At 45.4% G+C, this 16,173-nt stretch overlaps 1 protein-coding gene across 1 annotated transcript; it reads left to right on the forward strand.

The window, feature by feature from the left end:
• Positions 1 to 2,715: 2,715 nt before the first annotated feature.
• LOC147426628 (protein DETOXIFICATION 4-like) lies at positions 2,716 to 11,382 on the forward strand (the record flags this gene model as incomplete). The annotated part of the gene is made up of 6 exons (XM_086498222.1): positions 2,716 to 2,825; positions 2,904 to 2,960; positions 3,116 to 3,354; positions 7,618 to 7,736; positions 7,893 to 7,979; positions 11,144 to 11,382. Coding segments are annotated over 6 exons (675 nt in total), but the record flags the coding sequence as incomplete, so codon positions are not given.
• Positions 11,383 to 16,173: the final 4,791 nt, after the last annotated feature.

Consider the following 16,173-nt stretch of genomic DNA (forward strand, 5'->3'; position numbering starts at 1 on the left):
TCTTTCAATGCGGCACGCTCAAGACTTTCACCGAGTCGGAATTGTATGCCAGCTTGCTTGATTTGGGTCGATGGAGAGCTCTTGGTTGGGATGGTCTCTGTGGAATTTTTCGTGTCTTTCTGAGATTATTTGAAGTTGCCTCTGTTGTTCATGACTAACAACAGAAATTGCTCTCCTCTTGGAAAGAAGGTTTGCTCAAGCTGATACCTAAGCATGCATTGTGTGAAGAATTCTCTCATTGGCGGCCTATTACACTTATGCCTGTGGTATATAAATTAATGGCAAAAATGCTTGCTAACCAACTCAAGTGCTTTCTGCATGAAGGCTTGCATCAATTTCAATATGGCTTCATTCCACGACATCAAATTACTGATAACCTCGTGAATGTCATCATTGGAATGGAATATGCAAAATATACTTGATAGGATGTCTTGGTCATGCAGGTCGACATTGAAAAGACATTTGATGCTGTTCTTTGGGATTATATTGCGGATACCATGCAACACTTGGGCTTTGGGCCTAGGCTATCCCGTGTTGTACTTTTCTTGTATGCACATAGCACTTTTCCAAGCTTGTTAGATGGATCTCTCACAGAATCTTGGCCTTTGGGACGGTCGGTAAGTCATGGTTGCCCTCTGAGTGCTTTGTTTTGTGCGATCGCTACTCATACCTTGTTTATGTATTTGGATTCCTTGACTTCCATTGGTAGGCTACATGGCGTGACTTTACCTTCTGGATGGCAGTTTGTTGGTCAGGCTTATGCGGATGACTCTTTATTCATGCCTCGCAATAACTATGATGATGTACAATAGATTATGCATACTCTTCACTTGTTTGGATTGGCAGCAGGTCTCAAAGTTAACTTTTGCAAATCCAAGCTATTGCCTTTGAAAGAGTGTGACTGGCATAAGATATTGTGGCCTAGGGAGATTGTTCCTCCACATGTTCTGGTTCACCATTTGGGTTGTCCGTTGGGTTGGAATGTATCGGCTATGCAGAAACTGGATTGGGTGCTCTAACGTCTGCATTCCATGTTGAATTATTGGAAATTGTCCACGTGGCTACTTCATGTGCGTCTTAGGATTGTCCAATGCATCCTTGTGGCTTATGTGCAGTTTGCCTTGCCTTTGTTATCTTGGCCTCGGTTGCGCTTGCAGTCCCTCATGTCCAATATTTTAGAGCATTTTTGGCAAACCTCGTCTAGCAAGAAGGGTCTTCGGCTTCTTTCTATGGACAAGCTGTGTTCTCCCAAGCGGCTTGGAGGGTTAAATATTTTGGACTTGAGACGTCATCTTCCGGCTCGGAAAGCTATGCTGTTGCTAGTTTTGGTGGAGCAGCAGCAATCCTGGGCTCTCATGGTCACACATTTGTGTACGCACATTGTCACCCCATCTCTTGGTCATTGGAAACCGACTTATTGGGATGTTTTTGCGAAGCTTGAAGGACACATTCCTGGATGTCCCTTTCTAATTGTTGATTGGAAGGTTGTCACTTCGCATTTGGCGTGGAATGGTCGACAATCCTCTGTGGGTAACTCTCTTCGCTTGGAGAGTCTGCATTGGAGCAGGGCTTTCGCTTTGACTTTGGTTCAACGGTCTCCTCGCCAAGCGTATTTTCTTTTCCAAAAAGGAATTTGTCAAGTGCATCAGGTGGTTGATCACTAGGTGGTTGATCACTCGGATTATGTTCTTTCGTTCGTTGATGCAGTGTCTGCTTTCGGTTGGGTCTTCATCACTCTCCTCTCTTGCGGGTGATTTAAAGGATGCTTGCTGCTCACTCATCCATTCCTCCTTTGGATGTGGACTCTCGCTTCTCTGATTGGAATCTGGCTGCTACTAGATTGGACTGCATCTGCTGGCAGTCTGTGCCATTCTTCAATCTGATGTATGGATTGTGCATCAGGGTAACCAGCTGTGGTCGCTTTCTGAGTCATCCTTGTGGTGGCAACACACATTGTCTCGCATTTGGCAGAGTCATCTACCTTTGAAGGAACGTGTTTTCTTGTGGTGTTGCCTGGTGGGAGCTCTACCTGTTGACAGTGTGTTACATGCTCGGCATATTGCGCCTTCCTGCTGCCCCAGATGCCTTGAAGCTGAGGAAACCGTGCCACACTTACTGTGGCGTTGTCGTCACTCCAGAGCCTTTATTCGGCAAGTGTTGACTGCTCTTCGGCTGTGTTTTCCCTCCGGCTCTTTTCACAGACGCTTTTGGCTTTTTGGGGTGCTCTAGTCACCGCAATCTCAGTTTGCGGTGTTCTTCACCTGGGTTAGATTTTGGACTATGTGGGCCATCTGGCACCATAGGAACTCCTTCATGTTCCAAGGCACTTCTGTTGACCCCTTTCCCTATTTCAAATTATCTCTTGGTCAAGGGCTGCATTTTGCCTATGACGCTGGAGACATCACTCTTGATACCTACAGGATCTACTTTTGACTGTTTCTAGCCTTCGGAGCCTCATAGTCCTCCGCTTTTTGTATCCCTTTCTTTTCGTGGGTTTTCCTCGCTTTGAGGTTTCCCACTTGTAAATTAATCAAAGCAGATTTACAAAAAAAGTGTGTGTGGGGTGGGGGGGGGAGGGGCAGCAGCAGCAGCAGCAGCAGCAGCAGGGGGGGCTTGCAGGTGAGGTAGCAACAACAACGGCAGGGCAGTGCGCGCGCGTGTGTGTGTGTGTGTGTGAGAGAGAGAGAGAGAGAGAGAGAGAGAGAGAGAGAGAGAGATATTTTGTTCACTTTTGGCAGTTTAGAGTGGTGGTGCTATGAAATTTTACTTCTTCTGTCTGGTCTATTACGAAATCCTCAGCTTCAAACATCTACAATTTCAATATGGTTGGTTCACTCATACTGAGATGGTTCAAGAATTAAGGCATTTTCTCAGTCATAACTTATCTGTCACCTCTGTCACAGCCTCAACTTTGCCAACTTAACGTTTCAAATACCATTTGGTCTTGCTGCCACTGTCAGGTTAGCATAATACATTTGTAAGATCAAGAAGTGCATTGGAACATTGATACATTTGTTTGCAGAGAACAGTTTTCCATGCAAAACTTTGTGGTGTTTTTGGAGGTTGGATTTTAACTTAAGAAACTAAAGTATGCTCTATATATTGTTACTTGCAGCACAAGGGTATCCACTGAATTAGGTGCAGGCCAACCTCAAGCAGCTTACCGTGCAGTGCTTGTGGGAGAAATATTAACACAGACTCAAGCTTGTATTGTGTCGATTCTCATATTTTCGTTTCACAGCGTGCTGGGACATGTTTTCAGTGGAGATAGTGAAGTCATAGAAGCTGTTGCAGTGATACTTAAGCTTGTGGCGATCTCGACTTTTCTTGACAGCAATCAAGCAGTGCTCTCAGGTATACTTTTTTCAGCCTTGCTCTATTATCATTACATTCTTCTCCCTGAAAAGGATGTCCTATACCTTATCATGAAAAATGTTGTAGTCTCATGGGTCTTATGCTTTGCTTGGTACAAGAAGTATAGGCTTGGTGGTAGGAGTAAGGCCTAGAATTTTGGCTTTGCTATCCATGCAGGCTCTTAAAAGGAGTCCACTATTGACTATAGGAGGGGAGAAATTGTTGGAAGAATTGCACATGAGCCACGTGGAAACACACCCTTAGGTAGCAATATCTTCTAGATTCCATGGATTATGCTATGCTCACAGAATAATGTGGATTCCAAATATCTTATGCCAAGGGAGGCATCTCTTTATAACCTTAGAGTCCCTGCATGAGCCCACACTTTTCTTATGGTAGGAGAGCTCTTTTACAAAGGACAACTGACATACATGTGAGAGCAGAGGAGGCTCTCACAAATTTTCAATGGAGCTGTGGACCGTTGATAGACCAGAAAAGGCTACTTTTGTGTCCAAGAGGATTTCCCTTCACAATTTCTGAGTTGGCAGATGGCTGATTCAGATGGTGTTTGCAGGGGGTGCCCTCAATAGATTCTCTCTCTCTCGCTCTCTCTTTCTCTCTCTCTTTTTCTTTTGGCCCTAAAAGCTAGCTCTCTCTCCCAGTCGCTTTGGAGTATCAAGTCATTTTAAGCCTCGTTGGATAGATCTTTGAGGTCTCTTGGGATAGTTTCCTACGACATTAAAAATTCTCTTTTTCTCAGGTGTGTGTGTGGGGGTGTGTCTGTGCGCTAATAAAAAGAGGAAAATGGTACAATCTTTCTATCACCCAAGTGTGGTAGATTGATTATGCCATTTCCCTCTTAAATAACAGGTCTTGAGTTCAACTCTCCTCATCAGATAGATCTTTAAGGTCTCTTGGGATAGTTTCCTACGATGTTAAAATTCTCTTCTTCTTTTTCTCTCTCACTGCCTTCCCAATTGTTGGATAGATATTTGAGGTCTCTTGGGATTGTTCGACATCAACCCCCCCCCCCCCCCCCCCCCCCCCCCCCTTTCTTCTTCTTCTCTCTCTCTCTCTCTCTCTCTCTCTCTCTCCCCCCTTTGATGGGCTCATTATCTCATGAATATTTTAACCTTCTGATGGGCATCAAATCCTGTCTTAAAATAGCCGAAAAGGCGACAGGCGGGGGCGTTGGAATCGAACCTGAAATGTGACCCCATTGAAAAGTACTCATTAAGGTTAACCACGAGGGACGACTTCAAGTAGTACCTAAAAACCTTGCCGTTGATTGCCAGGGGCGTCTGCCGATGTGGTGACGTAGTTTTGGGTGACGGGAGCTGCGACGCTGACCCAAGAAATTGGGGGTTGGTTTTCTCACCCAGCCGGCTAGCACCCTTTCTGGTACATTTTCTGCCTGCAAAGATTGGTCTCCGCCTCTCACAACCCACACCCACACAGTTTGCCCATTGTTATGGACTTTTTGGTGCCTTTGGTAGGGGTTTCCCTCTTGCAAATAAATTTTTTTGCGGCTACAAGCACTCGATGACAGCACCAGATGCAAAGCTGCCCACAAGTCTAAGGCTGGGTTCACAAAAGGTGGAGGTAGATTGTCTCTCCCATTATAGGATGTGGGTTGATGGGAGTGCACTGCTAAAGTTGTGATCCTACTTATTGTGTGTGATCACCCAATCTTAGAATGCACTTGCTATGTGCAATGGAAGTGATTTATGGTGATAACTCGGGCTGAGTGCTCAATACACAACATTCCTTTTACTTCATGAGAGGGTTCATATTACTTCATGAGAGAACTCTGCAATAGACTAGAGTGTGAAGAGAAAATGATACTATGAGAGTGATAGAGAGAGAAGAATTCAACATTGGGAATCCCCCGCCCCCTCTGCCAAGGAACCCCCTCTCTATTGCTAGAGAGGTATTTGCTTTAGATTGCACAAATGCTGATACGATGGTCCTAGATGCTGAGATGTTGATGGGATCTTGTGGTAGACGCTGGGATCTGAGAGGCTAAGGGCTGAAATCTGAAAACGCTAGTGGTACTTGCTGAGATCTGCAACGGTGTTGATGAGGGTATGGCTGAAACCTGAAATCGATGCTGCTGCAGGGCTAAATTTGCAAAACGCTGGGCTGACATGGTGCAAGTGGATGGAATCTGCTAACGCTATGGATGTTGATGAAAACGCCGATGGGCTGAGGGTACAATGCTGAAGATGTGCTGGTGGTTGGCGACGGAGTGGAAAAACGCTAAGTCCTCGTAGAGTCTGGAAACGCCAGAGGTGCTTAAGGGGTATTGTGGCTAGGTGCTCATGAGGTGCTGATACTTGGTTCTAACAATTGGATGGATGACCCTAGGGTCCCTTGTATATCACTTGCATGCTGGGTCGAGCAGATGAGGCATGAGACCCCATGACTTTTATAATGCTGGCTAATATATCAATTATTGATAAGTTTAAAAACTTATTAATAATGCGCAGCTTGTGACCATCTTGTGGAGAGTCAGCGCCACTGTCTTTGGGACTGTCCTTTGGCACAGTAGGTCTGGCTTCGTGTTCTTCGGCTGATGCCAGCTCTTTCCACAGCACAGCAGTACACTTGGGGGGCAGATGCTTGGTCCACTCTCATGGGCCCGACACTTCAGTTTGAGCTTTTCTCCACCAACAGGATGATAGTGATGTAGGGGGGTCGACCTACACTCCAGCCTCCTACAGAGCTTACTCCACAGGAGTGGTGCAGTGAGAGAGAGGGGAGTTGGGAGCTCATCTGCGGCCTGACACTCTGGTTCATCTGGCAGGCCCGCTGCTTCCGCATCTTTGAGGCTCGCCCCGTACCACCAGCAGAGAGAGTTTGGGATCTTTGGCTAGAGCTGATCCATACTCTCAGAGGACAGTTTGAGAGACTCCAAGCCCCAGGGAAGCTTCGACCGCATGCGGGAGCGTAGAGAGGCTTTCCTTTGACTCTGGCACCCTGGGCCTTTCTTCACCATGGTCTAGGGTGTGCTAAGATGGCACTACCGTCCACCTGTGTAGCTTTTCCCTCCTCCCATCCCTTGATTTAGCCTCATTGTACATATGCTGTTTGTTCATTGGGAGAGTCCCCCTTAGGATTGTTGTAGCCCTATGGGCAGTTTCATTAACTAATAGAAGGATCTTTTTCTCGGAAAAAAAAAAAACTTATTAATAAGAGTTGCTTCATATGCAGATACTACCTAGGCTTGGATTCTCATGGTACTACGTGCAAACACTCTCCAGTGCCTATACCTAGCCAACATTGGCTGTGCTCATTGGCAATCAGAGGGTGTGCAACTAATCTTAAGTGCCTTGTAATGTGCAACGGAAGTAATTAATGGTGAATGTCCATGATAAGTGTTTAGTGCGTACTCAAGGTTCCTTTTACTTCATGAGAGAGTTCCTTTTACTTCATGAGAGATGTGTAAAGACTAGAGAGAGAAGAGAGAATGATACCGTGAATGAAGGTTCTCAGAGAGAGAGAGAGAGAGAAGACTAACACCAGATGGGGTCCCAAATCCCCCTCCAAGCCCCCCCCCCCCCCCCCCCCCCCCCCCCCCTCCTCGCTACCAGAGGTATATTGACTGACAAAGCCATCGAGCTTGGGAGAGCTAGATGCCCACGTCTACAAGGGCCACCACGACTTCGACGTAGGCTCCATCAGAGGATCATGACTATTTTAGCACGGCATGGGAGACGTCCATTACAACTATTTACCAGCACGGACATTAACAATACTAATCAGTGATCGATGCAGTATATCCTTGGAGAGCGCCCGATGCCGACAACCTTGGGCACTGATGTTCATTCTAGCTTTTATTTTACTTCATTTTATTTTTGTACCCAGACATTGTATTAGATCCAGCAGGATTGTATCAGTTTGGTCTTATAGTTCATTTTGGCCTTTTGAAGATGTGTAATATGACATTTTATTTTAATTCATTTCTCAAGCTCGGATATTGCGCTCTCTCTCTCTCTCTCTCTCTCTCTCTCTCACACTCACACTCACACACACACACACACACACACACACACACACACACACACACACAACGAGAGGTAGACCGCCAAACATAAAATTTTTGCTAACTAGCTCTGTTTTTAGCTAGCATTTCTGTATCTAAATTTTGTTAGATTCTCTTCAAACTCTGAAAAAAGAGTAAGTTCTATCGATACAGTTTGTGTTGGCTTACCGATACTTTTTGTCAAGAAAAAATAATACAAAAATGAGTGCTTATGTCAGGTATTGCAAGAGGTTGTGGGTGGCAAGCAGTGGGGGCTTTTATCAACCTTAGCACGTTTTACATCGTGGGTTTGCCAGTCGGTGCTTGTCTTGGATTTCTCACTCCATTGCAAGCAAGGGTAAGTGTGCAAAAAATGTTGTCTTCCTGCATCTGCTTTCATTGTATAGAGTTATGCCACTAGAATTGTCGTTTCTAACATTTTGCAGGTAAGTCAAGGTCATTTTTTCTTTAGAAAGCATAGAAGGTTCTTGATATAGCCTATTTGCTTTTATAGGGTTTATGGATAGGACTCATTTGTGGGCCATTTGTACAAGTTTGCTTACTTGGCATCTTGACCTGGACAGCCAAGTGGGACAAAGAGGTATGTCCTTCCCCCCCCCCCCCCCCCCCCCCACCATGATTCCACCAAGGAAGAAGGCAAAAGAAGTTCTAGGTCCGTGCATCTATGCATTTTGTGCATGGTAAAAAAAAAAGTAGAAAAAATTAAAAAATTAAAATAAAAAAATGTTAAAAAATAAATAATAAATAAGTAAATTATATATATATATATATATATATATATATATATATATATATATATATATAGAGAGAGAGAGAGAGAGAGAGAGAAGAAGAAGAAGAGAATTTTAACATCGTAGGAAACTATCCCAACAGACCTTAAAGATCTATCCGACGAGGAGAGTTGAACTCAGGACCTGTTATTCAAGAGGGAAATGGCATAACCAATCTACCACACTTGGGTGATAGAAAGGTTATACCATTTTTCTCTTTTTATTAGCGCGCGCGCGCACACACACACACACACATACACACCCGAGAAGAAGAGAATTTTAACGTCGTAGGAAACTATCCCAAGAGACTATAAAGATCTATCCGACTGTGTAATCTTGTATGATTTGATGATCGGTGGTGCTGTAGGCGGTGAATGGCCTTCTTGACCAACTTTTTTGAGAAGAAGGAAGAGCTTGTGGGTCGAGGCCCGGGTGGTTGTGGAATCGGAGGCTGGTTTGGCACTTCTTAGAGTCTCTCTGTATAATCGTACCATACCTGTGGATCCTCAATAGGAATAGTTGGTCGTGGTTCACGAAGGGTGCTCCATGCTGTGGCACTGTCCATGCTCATGAACAGGTGGTATAGCTCTAGCTCCTGTGCCTCCTCGAAAGCTCGCCGCTTTCGGCCCGTGAATGTCTTCATATGGCGTCTGGCCTCTAGATCAGTGATCCCTCCAAGAGTCCGTTGTGCACGTAGCCGGCTTTAGAGGTCTCTACACTCATCATCGTACCAACGGTTCTGTGGCATAGCCCGGGGGGGGGATGTGGCGTGTGCGGGTGGTGTGCAAGAAGGAGATGATGGCTGATGTCTGAAGAACAAATGTGCTGTGGAAGGCAAGCGTAGGTAGTGGTGTAGAGAGGTGGAGCTGAAGGAGTCCCTTCTCGACCTCTGCCGAGTATAAGGGGGCTAGCTCATGTGTGAAATGGATCATGGTGTGTGGGGTGCATGTGATAGGTGTCTGGGGTGTGGCGTCGCCAGTGAGAGAAAGTGCAAGATAGCTGTGGTCGGCTCCACTCGGTTAGGGTGGGATGGTGAAAGAGCTAAGTAGGTTGGTAGCCTCTCTGGATCCCATGACATAATCCACGGTACTCCCCCCTCCGGCTACAGATCCATGTGGTATGCATGTCAGTCCTCTTGAGGTGGGCCACTATGCCATCTCGTTATAATTAACGAGACGGTGCTAAGAGCCTAATCTGAGCAAATGATGGCCGTATTGTGTAGTGCGAGCTGTGTCTGCTGACTCTCTCATGGTGACCTCCTCTTGTATGGCGAATAGTGCCACCGGGTCCTCTGTGTTGTATGTCTCACACTGATTCCGGCATGTTCTTGCATTGAAGTCTCCCATAAGGAAAACTTCCCCTAGTGTAGGCTACTCCATAATCTCATCTGATAGGCATGTGTATGGGGATGATCTCTCCTCCCCCTCCCCTTCCGTCTCTGTGGTAGCAAATTTGGAGCCTGAGGGGGCGAAGTAGCAGGCGGCGATGTAGATGATCCTCACCTGTGATAGCTCAAAGCGGATCCAAAGGTAATGGGCCTTTGGGTTCGGTGCAACAATCTATATCCTGCTCTAGAGTCCCTCTCTAAAGAGTATAGCCACCCTCCTGACCCTTGTGTGGTGTGCTGGTGAGTGCTCCCTTTGTGTGAAGACTCCCACGGAAAGCCCTGGATCTTCCGTAGACTCTGCTTTGGCTCTCATGTGTCTCTGTCAAAAAAATGAGGTCCTGTCCTCTCATCACCTCGTCAAGCCTCTGTGGGTGTGTCCATAGATCCCCATTGCAGTTCCAAACTGCGAGGTGGATCTCCTCATGTGTCCCATAGGTTGCGAGTCCCTATGCGATGGTCTTGCCATCAATGCTGACCCTACCATCTCTGTATGCGGCCTTCTTTCCTTCTTTACGAGCTTTCTTGACCTAGGCATGTATGCTCGACGATGGTCTTGTTGCATCTTTGTGAGGTTGTCGTCAAGGGAGATAGGAGACCCCTCTAGCCCTCTCTTTCAGATGAAGGATGTTCGAGAGTCCTCGGAGGTGAATTGGAGGATGAGGGCTCTTTTCTGTAGATCTTTACCGGCTCTCCAAGCTTTGTAGAAGGGTAGCTCCTCGTCTTCCTTGTACCCGAGCTTCATACATAGGGTTTTCCCATCGCTCTCGAGTGTGGACCCCTCCTCTTCTTTGATGCCAAACACTCGTACATTGAGGCGGCGGGCTTGTCCCATATTCTCTTCCTCAACGGTTGTTTGTATGATGAGCACCTCATCTATTTGGGCTTCTGCTCTTGCCTCCTTTTTGATATTCTTCTTGACTACTTCAACCCATCCTTCCTTGGTAGCCTCCACTTTCTTGTCGATGCTTGCCATGAGAGCTTTGGTGATCTCCTCCTTGAGGGCTTCCTTGGCTTCCGCCTTGATCTCTCCTTCTTTGGGGGTGAGAGATGCGATAGAAGCACAGAGGAGGTCGATTTTCTCCTTAAGCTCTTCCTTTTCTTTCCTTCATTTCTATCTCTTCTCCTCCCACTTCTCCTTCTCCTTCTTCCATGCTTCCTTCTTCTTGGTCAATCTTCGACCTCTTTTTCAAGCTTGTATAGCTGATTGGCAATGCCGTTGAGGGTGTTCGCAATGTAAGACGTCGTGAAAAGCCATTGAGACAAATCAACATGCACAATAGTTCATGCCTCTATGCCATGAAAAAAATGGAGTGCAAAGATATTATGCTTGCATCTTTGCTGGGCTCGATGTATCCTATCTTTATAAGTTATAAATGTACAAAAACCAGGGTACCCCTATAAAAGAGAGAGAGAGAGAGAGAGAGAGAGAGAGAGAGAGAGAGAGGTTTTAACATATTAGGAACAACCCAAAACACTTGAAAGATCTATCTCGCGAGCGTGAACTCAAGACCTGTCAAAAGAGAGAGAGAGAGAGAGAGAGAGAGAGAGTATTTTTCAAAACAATTATTTTGACACTTTACTTTGTAGGCAGAGAAGGCAAGGCAACGCGTCCAATCAGAGTCTTCAACAACTCCACTCTTGTCGCACTAACGCACAATGTAATTTTGGCCGACTTTTTGCATTCGAATGGGAAAGCACCAATCAACAACTCTCTCTCTCTCTCTCTCTCTCTCTCTCTCTCTCTCTCTACGGCGTTAAAATTCTTTTGTTTCTTCTCTCCTGCGCGCGTGCACAGAGTCAACCATCATCTCTCCTCTCTCTCTCTCTCTCTCTCTCTCTCTCTCACTCACACACACACACGCACGCACACAGAGCTCCCCATTCACGCACGCGATGCACTTCCAAACAACGTTGTATATCAAACACGCAATTGACAATGTGGTCTCTCTCTCTCTCTCTCTCTCTCTCTCTCTCTCTCTCTCTCATACATATATCCTACATAATAAGGAAAAGCTTGCCTTGAAAAAAAGACTCTTCTAGAAGTTCTTTTTTTTAAAGTTTTTACTTTTAATCCACTGATAATGGCAACGAGTGCTAGTTAAGTTGAAAGAGTCATAGCTTGTGAGTTCAAAGGTGGTGGGTTTAGCACCCTTGACTGCTTGAAGACATGTTCTAGCCCTTAGGGACGTTTTCCATGTGGTTTGGGGATATAAGTAGGGAGGCATGGTTCAAAATTCTGTACAAAGTACTACATTCAAGAGAGGATAGGGCAAGTTAAAGCTGAGTTACTAAACCCAAACTAATTGGAGGTACTAGCAAAAAAGGAGGGATTTAGGAGTTTTTAAGGGGTGTAAAAAAACTGAAGGTGTACAAAAAATTGGAGGCTAGTCAAAGTTTATGATGTTTGGTTAAGTACAAGGGTTGGGAAGGATTCTAAGAGGGAAAATATATGTGGGGAAGTATACGAGGTGAAGCTAGCCAAAGTGGAAACAAAACATTAGGCACGATCTGGTTTCTTCGAGAGAAGGGAACCAAGGTTAGGTGCATTAAGCCAATACACAATTGGTTTTGGAAGGTGTGCAAGCTCGGGATTAGCTTTGAAAATCTTAGAGAGAGGTTAGTTAATGGAGAGGGAGAGGTTGAGTGTGCGGATAAAGAGTGAAAAGGGAATTTTTACAATGGTAGGTAAGGGCTTGATTCTTTGAAGTCTTTGGAGGAGAGAAAGTCTTGTGCTATAAAAAACAAAACATAAGCAATGTTTGAACAGAGAGGGGGGGTAGCCTTTTGCCCTTAGTCTAGAAAAGAAAAGGTTACGGATAGTGATGAAGCCTGAAACTGAGCTTTCCCGAATGATGTACCTTTTAAGTTTCGAAAGTATGAAGGCAATTTTTTGGTGTGTGGGATGCCTGGATTGCCAAGGAATATAGTTGTAGGAATTGAGGCTCTTCTGATGACAATGTGAATCGAGTATGTCATAAGTAGCAAAAGAGGCTCCTTTGAAGAAATAGATATCCAGGATAAACACCTGGAGGAAGATATGTAGATATGCTCTTGGAGAGGGTGGCCATAGCGTTGAAGAAGCTTACTCAAACTCGAAGAAGAGCCATCCCACACGTCAAAAACGTCGTCTACGAATCCCTTAAAATGGAGAAGAGATGGAGAGGAGAGGAGCTTCATGCCTTCTCCTAAGGAGCACAGAAAAAGGCAAGCGTACATAACGACAAAGTTGGACCTCATTGTTGTACCTTTGATTTGGTGCCGCAATCCCCATTAAAAAGAAAGGTGGTGATGGTTGAGGATAAGAGCAGCTAGGGATAGAATAAAGTGGACCTTAGGAAAGGGGAAGAGGTATTGGATGGAGTTTTTGAGAGCTATTAGTTGTTCTTGTATGGGGATGCTTGGATAGAGAGATTCTACGTCAAAAGTAAACATGATAATATGGGGAGGAAAGAGGTTGGTGGTAAGATCCAAGATAAGGGAGTGGGAGTCCTTGAGGTGTTGGGGTTTAGATAAGCGAACGATTGGATGGAGTTTTTGAGAGCAATTAGTTGTTCTTGTATGGGGATGCTTGGATAGAGAGATTCTACGTCAAAAGTAAACAAGATAATATGGGGAGGAAAGAGGTTGGTGGTAAGATCCAAGATAAGGGAGTGGGAGTCCTTGAGGTGTTGGGGTTTAGATAAGAGAACGGTGTAGAGTTGTGCATGGAGCCATTTAGAAGCATTTTCTAAAACATATCCTTTGTAAGAGCATGGAACGGTCAACAAGGGCAAGTTTATGGATCTTAGGTAGGAGGAAAAAAGGGTACGGTTTGGGCTTATCAAGAGAGGAGGAGACGATAAAGACTTGTTCATTGTAGAGGAGAAGGAGATAATTTGAGACAATGGAGGTGAGGGAGGAAGAAACAAAAGGCAAGGGAAGGGAAGAGATTTTGGAGTAAGTAACGTGATCTGAGAGTTGGCGAAGTCCTTCTTTGTCATACCAAGCTCTGGAGAGGATTACATGGTGTTAAACCTCCCAAACCCCCAACTTTTTTTCCCATCTCTCTCACTCCCTCTTTTTGCTCACTATGAAAATTTATTGAATTACTTTGTACAAGTTTGCTTACTTGGCATCTTGACCTGGACAGCCAAGTGGGACAAAGAGGTACGTCCCCCGTTTTTTTTTTCCAAAGTCCAAAAGCCATGATTCCACCAAGGAAGAAGGCAAAATAAGTTCTAGGTCCGTGTGTGCATTTTGTGTGTGTAAATAGAGAGAGAGAGAGAGAGAGAGAGAGAGAGAGAGAGAGAGAGAGAGAGAAGAAGAAGAAGAAGAGAATTTTAACGTCCTAGGAAACTATCTCAAGAGACCTTAAAGATCTATTCGACGAGGAGAGTGATGAGTGCGCGTGTGCGCGGATGCATGCGTGCGTGCGCGATGCGGTGTGTGTGGGGAAGGGGGAAGAGCACAAGCCGTGTGGGTGGAGCAGTCTCACAAGACTCAAGATGAGGAGCTCCTTATTCTCATATGTAATGAAGAATAAGGGTATGTACAAATGTGGACGGGCGGCCGGACACTTGACGTCCGAGCGGGCAAAAGGCGTAGCGCCTTTACCCTAACAATCTCCCACTTAAAGACAATGCGTCGATAAGTGTGGTCTACTAGCTAAACTACTAGTATATACAAGAAACTAGGTGAGAATGATATCTCAACCTACGTTCACTGGCTCACTCTGTCGATCTATATGCAGTCGTATCGGCTCTGGTGGTAGGCGAGTGCGTACCCACGCTAGAGCTTGCATGTAAATCCCGCAGACAACTCTATATGCTCCACGAAGCGTCATGCTAGTGTCAGCCACCGTACGATTGACAATCCCTGCTGCAAATGCCCTCGCTGCAGTTACTAGGTCGTGCCTCGACAGTAACAAGTTGAACATGAGACACCCGAACGCTGACGAAATCTGTGCAAGACTGGTTGTACTCGCCTCCCCTGCGCTATCTGCAATCACTGCATCCTCAGGACTACCCATTGCTTATGGATGTGTCAACACTGACACTGGGAAGCTACATCTCTCTCATCCATAGGCAAAACTGTGCATCCTAGCATCAACTTATTAGCCTCTAACATAAGCATGTAAAAAAACTCCATATCTGTCAGCTCTGTTTGTGTCTCTAGGGAGCAGACCTACTCTACATCTGCCTGCACAAAGTCTGACAACACCTGCTATGTCTCACTAGAGCATTGCCGCTCTATCTTTGTCTCTACAGAGTCTACTAGCATGTCCTACGCAGCTAAATGCTCTGTCTTCTGAGCATGATGGAGATCATTGGCGAAAAAGACACGTCTCATCTCTCGCTCAAAGCATGCTAGCAACAAAATCGAGACTACGCCGTCTCGAACCTCATACACATGCATAGGATATACTAGGCTAGGCCGTTGCGGGCTCCTCTGGCAATCACTAGTGAACCGCAATGCATCTGGAAAGACTGCTCTCTAAGCAGTACCTGACAACCAAAAGTTTCCAACTGTCTCATTGAGATCAAGCTCTCTCTCAACTGAGGAACATAGCGCACATGTCGTAGCGTGTATGATGCACCACTGGGCAATGACAAACAAACATCTCTTGCACCCTCTATGTCAAACGCCAAACCATCGACCAAGTGCACATAACTAAGTCTCCCACTAGAAAATGTGCTAAACCACTCATGACATGGTGTGACGTGGAAAACTGTATCGCTATCTAGTAACCACTGTGGAGAAAGTGTGCTAACCATAGACAAATCTGCAAGAGGTAACTGGAGGCAAGCGTGACATCACCGTCATTGGCATAGACTGGCACTAGAACTGCCTTTCTAACATCTGTCAAAGCCGTATCTGTATCTCGCATACATCTCCGCTGCTGTCTCATACGTCTGAAACAACGGCGTCTAATGTGCCTTGTGTGACCGCAATGCCAACAACGCATGTATCGACAAGAACGAGACCGCCGTCTCTCAATGTCACACATGTCTGCTGCCATAAGTGAACGCCAAAATGGCAATAAAGTGGGAGATCACTCGACCACTATGCTAATCAAGCATAAACCAACCAATAGCTCAATAGTGAAAACCTGTAACCTGCATGTTGTAGTCTCACGCTCGGAATATGTGTCGATGTGAGAACATGAGGCAAAATCAAAGGAAACCTGTAACCACCATGAATGAATAGCTAAGAGCCAAAATATGGTGAGAAATCTGGAAAAATCTGGCAGAATCTCCCCTGTAAACTGAGCAAAAACTCAAGTACAATCTCAACCATAAACCATGCCAAATTGACAACAAAGTGGGAGGTAACTCGACCACTACACAATGCTCAAAAGCATGATCAATCGCATCAAATCTGACACTAATATATGCCTAAAAGAAACTCCACAATCTACAAACTGTGCAAGCATAAATTGGGACAAACTGCTCAACTGAGCGTAGAGCGCATAACCATATACACAAGTAGAGAACAAGCTAGCTCAAAACACATTCCACGAGAGAAATTGCCTGCAAAAAATCTGCAAAAAACTTGTGAAACTTGTGAGACTGCCTGACTGTAGCCACACAAGCATACATATCCTCACTCCTACGAGAGTGGGTACAAGAACACCAAAG

Source organism: Adiantum capillus-veneris, chromosome 24 (genome assembly GCF_014529385.1).
Source record: "Adiantum capillus-veneris isolate H3 chromosome 24, ASM1452938v2, whole genome shotgun sequence".
NCBI lineage: Eukaryota > Viridiplantae > Streptophyta > Polypodiopsida > Polypodiales > Pteridaceae > Adiantum > Adiantum capillus-veneris.